This window comes from Myotis brandtii, unplaced genomic scaffold, assembly GCF_000412655.1.
Source record: "Myotis brandtii unplaced genomic scaffold, ASM41265v1 scaffold291, whole genome shotgun sequence".
Lineage (NCBI taxonomy): Eukaryota > Metazoa > Chordata > Mammalia > Chiroptera > Vespertilionidae > Myotis > Myotis brandtii.
Window position 1 is genome coordinate 1,198,504 of NW_005361118.1, and position 11,823 is coordinate 1,210,326.

At 41.7% G+C, this 11,823-nt stretch overlaps 1 protein-coding gene across 1 annotated transcript in view; it reads right to left on the reverse strand.

Moving 5' to 3' along the window:
* The window catches only part of PCOLCE2 (procollagen C-endopeptidase enhancer 2), a 112,782-nt gene that overhangs the window by 73,290 nt on the left and 27,669 nt on the right, over window positions 1-11,823 (reverse strand). The window contains exon 2 of the mRNA XM_014542173.1: window positions 5,880-6,135. Within this exon, the coding sequence (XP_014397659.1) occupies window positions 5,880-5,964 (85 nt within the window). The 5' untranslated portion in view covers window positions 5,965-6,135. The remainder of the gene's footprint in view (window positions 1-5,879; window positions 6,136-11,823) is intronic.

Here is an 11,823-nt window from a genome sequence, read left to right on the forward strand (position 1 = left end):
CAGGGGGCAGCTCCTGCACTGAGTGTCTGCCCCCTGGTGGCCAGTGCGCATCATAGCAACCGGCCATTCTGCTGTTCAGTCAATGTGCATATTAGCCTTTTATTATTATTATATAGGATGTCCCTATTTCCCCCCTTTTGCTCCCTCTACCCAGCTCTTGCCCCCCACTTCTCTCTGGCCATCACCATACTGTTGTCTGTGCTATGGGTTGTGCATATATTTTCTTTGGGGCCAGGCTGCCTCGCCGCCTGGGGTCTTAAGAGCATTTTTTTTTTTACAAATGAACACAGTGAGGAGTCATGCACCTTTTTTTTTTTTAACTTTTTAACATGAGGCTGAGGGGAGAATGGCTTCCAGGGAGCAGCCTCGAGGCAGTCACAGCCCCCACCACCTGGGATGGAGGAAGGGGAGGCTGCAAAACGGCCTCGTCTGAGCTCAGATGGACGCCTGCTCCGGGGGCTGCCCTGGATGTTCCCTGTGCCTATGGCCTGAAAGCGGGCTGAGCCCTCGAGGGAACCGTCTGCCCCAAGCCTTCCGTCTTTTCAGGGCTAAAGTCTCACTCTTCCTATCGACCAAGTGTAGCAGCCGCTTAAAATCTAAGGGGTGACCCCAGAACCAAACCTCGTCTGTGCCTGGCTGCCCAGGGGGTGGGCATGACTTTAACAGCCAAGATGAGGGGAAGGGGATAAACTACGTGCAACTACAACATCTGAAGTAATATTTACATTTGAAAACCTGGGACAGGAAGCTTGGAACGGCATCGCGGCTGGGAGACCTGCCCTTTTCCTTCACTTGCCTGAAGCCGCACCTCCTCTACCTCATGCTCCTTTCCCGCTGCTCGCATCCTGAAGCAAACACCCGGCCTCAGCACCGGTCTCTTCGGACGTAGCGCCGCCCCGCTCTGTGCCACGCCCCCGCCTCTCCGTACGTGGGACCACCCTGCTCTGAGCCACACCCCCTCTCCGTAAGCAAACATGGCACCGCCTTGTGCTTAGCCATGCCCCCTGCCTTTCCGTACAGAAAATGGCACCTCCCACCTTGGGATTAAGCCTCCAGGTGAAGAGCTGCCTCCTGCTTCCCGACTCGGGGCCGGATCGGGTCTCCGGGCGGCAACGCAGCCCGGCTTCTGGGGCAGGGCAGGGAAGAGGTGGCTTCTCCGATCACTGGCCGGGGGGCAGGGCAAAGGCAGCCCCCAGGACCCCCTTTTGCCCTGCCACTCAGCTCTTGCCTGCCGCCTGGGTTTCCGATCACCGTCAGCAGCAGGCAGCTTCTTCCGTCCTTCCCCTTTCCCCTCCCAACATTGCACCTATGTATGCAAATTAACTGCCATCTTTGTTGGCGGTTAACCACCATCTTTGTTGGCAGGGCCCTCAGATGTGAGATGCATGACTCATCTCTGGAAATTTTACTAAATTATTTAAAGATTTATTTTCATTTGATTTTTGGTAACCTATTTGTACATTCTTTCAACAAATTTTATTGCCAAGTAAATGGTAACATTCACTTGTACCTCTCAAAAGGCCTAGAAGCTGAGCATCTCTTTGTTTGATGGTTGTTTGAGTGCTGGTCTCAGAAGGTAGTGCTCTAAGTTGTTTTTGGTTTATGTGTTCATTGATTGATTGATTGATTGACTGATTCATTGTTCAGTTGCCTTGATTTGAAAGAACATTCTCAGGGATTTAAGATAATGGAGCAATGGGAAGATGGTCACTGATGTTTAAAAAAAAAAGAAAGGATAAGTCATATGATCTTATCAATATATGCAGAAAAGCATTTGATAGGATACATCCATTTATGATTAAAACACTCAATAAAATAGAAATAGAAGGAAAGTACCTCAACATAATAAAGGCCGTATATGACAAACCATCAGCTAATATTATAATCAGTGGCAAAAAACTGAAAGCTTTTCCTCTAAAATCAGGAACAAGAAAAGGATGCCCACTCTCACCACTCTTATTCAACAAAGTTCTGGAAGTCCTAGCTAGAGCAATAAGGCAAGAGAAAGAAATAAAAGGCATCCAAATTGGGAATGAAGAAGTAAAAGTGTCACTTTTTGCAGGTGACATGATTCTGTACATAGAAAACTCTACAGGCTCCACCAAAAACTATTAGAAACAATAAACAAATACAGTAAATTCGCAGAATACAAAATCAATGTACAAAAATCCACTGCTTTCCAATATACTAACAACAAAACTTCAGAAAATAAATAGAAAGATAACAAGATAATATTCCGGTTTGCTTATGAAATGCACATGGCCTGTTATAGCTCTTTACACAGTTAAAACTATTGTGCAAAAAAAAAAAAAGTGCTGCTGTTCTACAGATTTGGGCTCTTGATTTCCCTGGAGGTTCTGAATGAAGATTGCATACAGGCTTATTAACGGCTGTCTGTGCTAAGGTCCTTCGGGACTTGTGATGGCCTTTTTGAGCATGGGGTGTAGAAGCCTTTCTGGATTTAGAAATGTCTGAGGAAGGAAGACAAAAGTCAAGGCCAGGTGCATGAAATGAGGGGCTTGCGTTTATAGTTACCTTGGGGATTTTTCTATCTTGCAGTAAAATGTTAATAGAAATTATTTGCAGCACGCCTCTATTCATTGGGCAGTTTGTTTCAAAGGGTTATTTGCCTCATCCCAGATCTTTAGTGAAATTTTATGTGTAATTACTATGTATTTATATTCCACAATGTGAATAGAACACATGTTTAGTGTTGCATTTTAGACTGACTTCTGTTTTATTAATGAAGCTGTGACACCAAGTCTCCTTTACCTTTTAAAATGTTATGATTTTTAAATTATGATTTATTTTGATTGTGGAATAAATACATGAATGAAAAATCTTTAATAAAATGAAACAAAACAATTCCATTTGCAATTTCAACCAAAAATAAAGTACCTAGGAATAAACTTAACAAAGGTTGTGAAAGACCTATATACTGAAAACTACAAAGCATTATTAAAAGAGATTTAAAAAGACACAATAAAATGGAAAAATATCCTGTTTTCATGGATTGGAAGAATCAACATAGTTAAAATGGCCATATTACCCAAAGCAATATACAGTTTTAATGCAACCCCCATCAAAATCCCAATGTCATTTAAAAAAAAATAGAACAAAAATTCATCTGATTTGTATGGAACCACAAAAGACCCTGAATAGCCAAAGCAATACTGAGAAAAAAAGAATGAAGCCAAAGGTATCACACTACCTGTCTTCAAATTATACTACAGAGCTATGATAATCAAAACAGCATGGTATTGGCAGAGAACAGACACAGATCTGTAGAACAGAATAGAGAGCCCAGATATAAAACCACATGTATATAAGCAGGTAATTTTTGACAAAGAAGCCAGAAAGACACAATGCAGTAAAGATAGTCTCTTCAATAAATGGTGCTGGGAAAATTGGAAAGTCACATGCAAAAGGGTGAAACTAGATTACAATTTGTCCACTTGTGCAAAAATTAATTCAAAATGGATCAAAGACCTTAATATAAGATCTGAAACAATAAATTACATCAAATAAAACATAGGTACTAAACTTATGGACCTTGGTTGTAGAGAACACTTTATGAACTTGACTCCAAAGGCAAGGGAAGTAAAGGCAAAAACAGTGAATGGGACTATATCTAACTAAAAAGCTTCTGCATAGCAAAAGACATCTACAAAACAAAGAGTCAGCCAAATGAATGGGAGATGATATAAAAACAAACAAAAACAACCCAATTAAAAAATGGGCAGAGAACACATGAACAGACACCTCTCCCAAGAAGACATACAAAAAACCAATAGATATATGGAAAGATGTTCAACCTCACTGGCAATTAGGGAAATGCAAATCAAAACTACAATGAGATACCACTTCACACCTTTTAGAGTGGCCATTATCAACAAGACAAGCAATAACAAGGGTTAGATAGGTTGTAGACAAAAGGGATCCCTCATGCACTCCTGGTGGGAATGTAGACTGGGACAATCACTATGGAAAGCAGTCTGGCGATTCCTCAAAAAATTAAGAATAGAGCTACCATATGACCCAGCAATCCCTCTCCTGGGTATATACCCGAAAAACTCAAAATCATGTATTCACAAAGATACATGTGCCCATCTTCATTGCAGCATTATTCACATTAGCCAAGACATGGAGACAACAACCAAAGTGCACCTAGATAGAGGAGTGGATAAAGAAGATATGGTACATATATACACTGGAATACTACTCAGCCATAAGAAAGGATAAAATAGTGCCATTTACAACATGGATGGACCTTGAGAACATTATGCTAAGTGAAATAAATCAGTCAGAAAAAGCTAAGAACCATATGATTCACTCATATCTATATTTATATACTAGAGGCCCAGTGCATGAAATTCGTGCAAGGGGGGGTGTCCTTCAGCCCAGCCTATACCCTCTCCAATGTGGGAGCCCATCGGGATTGGGCCTAAACGGGCAGTTGGACATCCCTCTCACAATCCAGGACTGCTGGCTCCCAACTGCTCACCTGCCTGCCTGCCTGAATGCCCCTAACCACTTCTGCCTGCCAGCCTGATCACCCCCTAACCACTCCCCTGCCAGCCTGATTGACACCTAACTGCTCCCCTGCCAGCCTGGTTGCCCCCAACTACCCTCTCCTGCTGGCCCAGTCACCCCTAACTTCCCTCCCCTGCAGGCCTGGTCCCCCCCTAACTGCCCTCCCTTGCAGGCCTGGTTGTCCCTAACTGCCCTCCCCTGCAGGCCTGGTCCCTCCCAACTGCCCTCCCCTGCAGACCTGATGGCCCACAACTGCCCTCCCCTGCCGGCCATCTTGTGGTGGCCATCTTATGTCCACATGGGGGTGGCCATCTTGTTTGTTGAAATGATGGTCAATTTGCATATTACCTCTTTATTATATAGGATAAAAGCCAAGTGACCGAAACAACCGGAACAACCCGTCACTATGACGCACACTGTGGCGGGCCAACGGTCCCGATGGGGGCAGGGCTAGCCAGCCAATGTCCCATGACCCTCCCTCCCGGCCGGCCCACCCCCTCTTAGCCCCCCCTACCCTGATCAGGGTTGGCCAGCCGGACCCCACCCGTGCACAAATTCATGCACTGGGCCTCTAGTATGAGATATAAAACTGAAACTCATGGACCCAAACAGCAGTGTAGTAGTTGCCAGAGGAAAGGTGGTGGGTGGTGAAGGTGAAGGGAGTTTAATATATGGTGATGGAAAATTATTTGACTTTGGGTGGTGGGCACACAGTGCAATATATCAATCATTTATCATAGAAATGTACACCTGAAACTTATATGATCCTATTACCCCATTAAATTTAAAAAAAGAAAAGATTAGGAAGTCCCCTTAGGCAAAAGGCTGCAAATATAACAGATCTTGCCCTCTGCATTTATTTTTCAAGGGTAGAGGTTTCTATTTTCAAGAGTTCACATCTACTGATGTGAAAATATCCCAACATATTGTGTTAAATGAAAAGAGAAAGTTGTGACACAATATGAATACATGATCACACTTACACTTTTAAAAAGTTATTGCAAATGTATAGAAATGAATGAGAACTACCAACCATAGCTATTTCTAAGAGGGGACTACAATCGGATGAAAGGGTATGTTTCTATAACTGAATGTGTATGCAAACTTCACATTTTCACTCCATGAATATCTCTATTTGAATTTTTAAAAGAATATATATGGGCTTTTAAAAAAAGAACTGGGTGTTTTGGTGACATTTATTAGCTCTCTGTTTGAGAACTTCTCTTAAGTTTAAATTAAAGGAGTAAATACATATAAAGTGCCTACGACAGTGCTTGACATACAGTAAGCCTTCAATAACTATGAGCATCCTTACTGCTGTTATTCCCATGATGTAGAATCAATACCTCTTTCATTTGGTTCAGCGGCAGAGAACATGGCCATGAAACCATTCCCAGCAGTGTTGGCGTCGGAAATCATCTGCACCATCATCTTGTTGCCACTGGACACAAGGGCTCCAGGCCGGAACGTGCCACAGAAGCGCCCAATACGCTGGCCATTGCCGTGGCCATTGTACACATCCACGAAGTCATAGCGGCACAGGTTGTCACTCTCGAGGTCTATGAATCGGAAATTGAGAACTACTACTTTTCCCTTGGGAACCTGCCAAGAGAAAGGCCAATTGGAAAACTGTCATGAAAACAAAGTCTGAGGCCTTCACATTCAGCCAATTACTAGTGATCAGATAAACATAACATCCAAGATGATGCTTTTTCTTCCCTCAAACCCGAACAAAGCCAGAAAAGGTACTCCTAATAAAATATAAATATTTATCAACTTTGACAAATTGCACAATTCTCTAGGGTACACAATGTTATTTCTAAAGAATTATCTCAACAAAGCTTCAAATTATTGGACTGGTTTATTAATTGATGCTGTTACTCAAACATTGCATATTCAAAACACCAAGGCACCCAGAGATACTGTTTGTCAAGGAAACATTTTGAAATGTCACTTCTCACAAATAATACAATGGAACATCTCAATATATAGAACATTTCTAACCACTTAAAACCAAAGGAATTTCCTGGCAATTGTGCAGCTAATTTATAGATAATACTTTGGGTCCTGAAAAATCCAGATCAACTATGTATACTGATTACACTAACTTAGTAATACTGGTAGTTGAATGTTCTCTTTTCAAAGTCACTAAGTTTTGGCTTGTTTTCTAGGTGTTTACCAGGTAACTTTGAAACATGATGTACTGATGAAAAAGATGAGTTTTCACTGCCTCCTGAAACTTTCTTCACCATAATTTCCCCCTTATTATGATGCTTCCCTCCTTGTTTCCTGAACAGGCAAGGAAAAAAATGACTGTAAAATCTTTTGGCAGAATTCTTACAAAAGCTCCATTTATTTTCCAGTTCATATCATCTTTCAATTTCTTCATTAAAGTAGTTTAGTCATAAAGTCTCAGTCAGATTTATTTCACCCTTTCAACTGGGTGAGGTTCCCACTGCATAACATAAAAATTTCACTCTGTAAAAACTTACAGATAACATAGGTCAGTGATTATAAAACACCAAAACACAATGCACAAGCACAAGGTTAGTTTACATTCATTTTAGTGAACTACCACAGATTCAAGAGTCATAAGGACATAACATGGCTTTCCCTGTTGGCGAGTTCAGTGCCATGATTTTTTTTCTATAAGATTAAGTATATCAGTGCTATTTGCCTTTTGTATCAATCATATACCCACCCCAATGTAGAAACAGTAATGGAGTAGTCACAAGAAGGGGAATATTTTGGCCTTGTCTTGGTTACATTACAGTTATTAGATGCTTATATTTTTTTCTTTCAATTTTATTTTGTATTGGTTTTAGATGTACAGCATAGTGGTTAGACAATCATATACTTTACATAGTGTTCCCTTGATATTTCCAGTACCCCAACTGGCCCTATACATAGTTATCACAGTATTATTGACCATATATTCCCTATGCTGTACTTTACTTCCCTATGACTATTCCGTAACTGCCATTCTGTACTTCTTAATCCATTCACCTCTTTCACCCAGTCTCTCAACACCCCTCCCCTCTGTTCTCTCTCTGTGTCTATGAGTTTGTTTCAATTTTGTTTATTTTGTTCTTTACATTCCATGGATCATATGGTATTTGTCTTTCACTGACTGACTTATTTCATTGAGCATAATACACTCTAGGTCCATCCATGCTGTCGCAAATGGTAAGATTTCATTCCTTTTTATGGTCGAGTAATATTCCATTGTACATATGTACCACAGCTTTTCATCCTTATCTATTGGTGGACACTTGGGCTGCTTCCAAATATTGGCTGTTGTAAATAACACTGCTATGAACATAAGGGTGGCATATATCCTTTCAAATTAGTTTTTTCCAATAAATCCCCAGAAGTAGAATCTCTAGGTCATAAGGCAGATCCATTTTTAATGATTTGAGGAAAATGCTCGGAGCTTATGTTAATGGTGTGAATATCAGAAGTTCCAAAGCCACAGTCTAAGAAACTGATAACAGAAAATGCAATATGCAATATAATTTTTAAACATTCTCACTGATATATGTTATAGAACTTTCTTGTTTTTTGTTTTGTTGCAATCTCTATTTTATCCCATGATCAGAAAATTGTGAAAAAATGTGATACCATCTGTAACCTTAAATATAAGCAAGCTCTCTATGACTCATTGAAAAATTCCCAGCCAAGGAAAACACTTTTAGCTGAATTAATTTAATTTGGATTGTCCTTACATGAATAATAACTATTGGTATGAATGTATTGATAATTTTACAGAGGGTAGTTCAGAGCTATGAGACTCTCCACCCAGAGCTGAGTGTTTATTAAAAGGTATGAGACTGAGCCCTTGCCCAGTGGTTAGAGCGCTGGCCCAAGCACCAAAGCATCTCGGGTTCGATTCCCAGTCAAAGGCATGGGTTGCAGGTTTGATCAACACCCTGGTGGGAGCACGTGTGGGAGGCAACCAATCAAGGTTTCTCTCCCTCCCTCCCACCCTCCCTTCCATTATCTTTCAAAATCAATAGGAAAAATATCCTTAGGTGAGGATTAACAAATAAATAAAATAAAATAAAATAAATTAAATTAAATTAAAAAATAAAATAATTAGGTATGAGGCCTAAGATTAGAGCCTTGGGGCACCCCTGTAGCACTGGGCCTTCAAGATGAGGTCAAACCACAACAGAAACAGAGTTAGTAAGTGGAAGGCAACCAGAAGAGTGGTGCCTAGAAGCCAAGTGAAGAGACTGTGTCCAGGAGGAAAGACTGGCCAGCTAAGTCAAGAGGAAGGTGAGGATTGAGAAATGATCGCTGGGATAGCAACCAGAGGTCAACAGTTATTCTGGCGAAGTTGTTTTTGTGGAGCAGTAAGTGAAAGGGTTAAAGAGAATAAAACAGGGCAGAGAAAAACTTATTGTGCTTAGCAGATATCTTGCAGAAAGCTTGCAGCCTTGAGCACAGCATAGCTCAGATAACAAGAAGACACCTGGCATGGGAGGAACTAAGGATGGACCAGACCCTTATGTCAGCAGAGTAGCTTACAGCCAGCAACAATTAATAAAAACCTATCTCTCCCTGCTCTTTTCACTGATGTGTTTCTTGGTCTCAGCCCACCTGCACCCAGGTGCCTGGAATAAAATCTTTTTTGATACATTATGGCCTTATGTCATAGGTGTATGACCCCGGCCCACTCGGAACCTTTCAGTAAGGAGAAAGGCTGTAGAGAAGGATTGAAGAGAAAATGGAGAGGAATTGGTGATAATAAATATAGACAAACCTTTCAAGGAGATTTTATGGAAGGATAAACAGAGTAATATGGGGGTTACTGGAAGAGGATGTGAGGTGAAGACAGGATTTTACAAGGGGCTATATTAAGGCATATTTGCATCCAATGGGAATAATTCTGTAGAGAAGGCAAAACTGATGAAATAGGAGAGAGGGAGAACTGCTGGAGAAATGTCATTGAGCAAGCATGGGGAGATGTGATCTAAGGCACGGTTCACCCAATGAGCAGAGGGAAGGTTGGCACATGCAGGTTAGTAGGTGAGGCTGTGAGAGCACATGAAACTTTTCTTCTGATTACTCTTCTTTCGGTAGTAAAATGGAAAACAAGGTCCCAGCAGCAAGAGCAGATGTAAAGGCAGCTTTGGGAGTTTGAGAACAGAAGAGAAGGTGTGTAATTGGACTAGGGAAATATATCAGGCTGCCATGCCACAATCAGCTCCCTGGGTGGGGATGTAGAGGAGGCAGAGATATGGATTTAAGCAGTAGTAAGTTGGGGGCCAGGAGGGAGTGGTGTTTGGAAGGACTATGGAAGAAGAGAAGGCTCTCCTAGGTGAGGATGTAGCAGGAGGGTGACCACAAAATGGACCATGGAATTCAAGCTGGGTAAGGACATAAATCAGCACAGTAACAACCTACATTGTGGTGGAGGAAGGATAATGACAATGGAAGTGGGTGCCTAAGGAATAATGGAGGATAAGCTCATTGGAGGAGAGGAGGTTAAAGACTCAAAAGGATCAGCCACATAGACATTGAAATTACTATGAATTAGACAAGGAAAAATGTTGAAGACAGTGACTGACCAGGAGCTAAAATGTACAAGTGAGGAGATCTTTAGATGACTGCAACAAGAAGGAGAATAGCGCGGCATAGTCTTGTTTCATTGCTAAATTCTCAGTTATTTGATACTAAGAAAATTATGTTCATTCATTCCTGTAGTCTGGCAGTTGACATGGATACAGGCCTTGGCTACTCATCCTCACTGGGGTAAATCATGCCTTCCCAAAAATTCTTTATTTGGTCCCATTGCAATGAAACATTGAAGCTTCTCTGAGAATGAGCACAATATGTTCACAATAGAAACTGGATCACATCATTGTAATTTTGAACACATGATGATCCCAACAAGCCAGGCAAAAACTCTTCAGAAGGAAGCATGCAGAGATCTGTACCAGTCGTGAAACTACTGTAAATAGACACAAATGCCATCTTGCACTGAAGGCCAGTGAGAGGCACACTGCAGCAAGCATGTTCACTTGTCACAGGGCGGCTGCCATTCACACTGTGTGAGGAACCAAGACTGCCCAGTGCCGTGGGCTGTGAACTTTGCTGAGTCCCTGTACTGTCATCCTAAAGGAATTTGGAAAACATATTCTCTGAAGCTGACCCTTCCACTTGAAGAATCTACAGTCTGTATCCTTGATTTTTCCTTGTTAGGAATATTATGAAAATACAGAAATATACAGAGATATATAGAGCAATAAAACAAACATCTGGACACCAACTTCCAGAATTGATTACTGATAACATTTTGTCAACATATTGTTAAAGTCTTTCATAAAACAGATTAAAACTTTCAGATAAAATAGGTTATTTTTGTCCTTGTTCCAGGACCCCTTTCTCCCTTCTCAAAAGCAACTGAAAAGAATTTTAGAGACAGGACAGGCAGTTTTAGGGAAAAGGGGATTTCATGGGAGAGGAATGCATTTGTAATGGGAAGGAAATAGCTCCAAGACACCAGAATGCTTATCTTACTTTTGCAGAGGATAGAGAAATGTTACAAGAGGAAGGCATCCATTCATAGAGGATAGAGAAATGTTGCAAGATAAGGGGAGAGGCCTTAACCGGTTTGGCTCAGTGGATAGAGCGTCAGCCTGCGGACTCAAGGGTCCCAGGTTTGATTCCGGTCAAGGGCATGTACCTTGGTTGCGGGCACATCCCCAGTGGGGAGTGTGCAGGAGGTGGCTGATCGATGTTTCTCTCTCATTGATGTTTCTAACTCTCTATCCCTCTCCCTTCCTCTCTGTAAAAAATCAATAAAATATATTTTAAAAATAAGATAAGGGGAGAGGAAGAGGGGGGCACCATGTGGGCTTTGGACTTTGAAACTGATACTCTGCAGAAGAGCGACCAATTAGGAAAGCACAAGGGTAATAAATTAAGGAAGGTTCCAATTAGAAAGGGTCATGAAGAGGCAGAGACAAAGAGCTGCAACCTTTATAAACCTGGAGACAAAGAGACTCAGAAGATTTTAGGATTGATTTTGTTTTGTTTGTTTGTTTTCAAGAGAAAGGTTTTTCCCATTTGGGGTCCCCTTGGGGAGGCAAAGTTTGTATATCTATCTATATATAAAAAGCCAGTGTCCGTGACAACCATGATGACCAAACGACCAGTCACCACGAGGTGCACACCTCTCGGTCCATCCCCCGGCCCTCAGGCTCCGATTGATCAGGGGATGGCTAACGGGGGAACTGGGGTGAGTGGCATGGCGGGGACTGGGGAGCGGGTGGAAGGCAGACC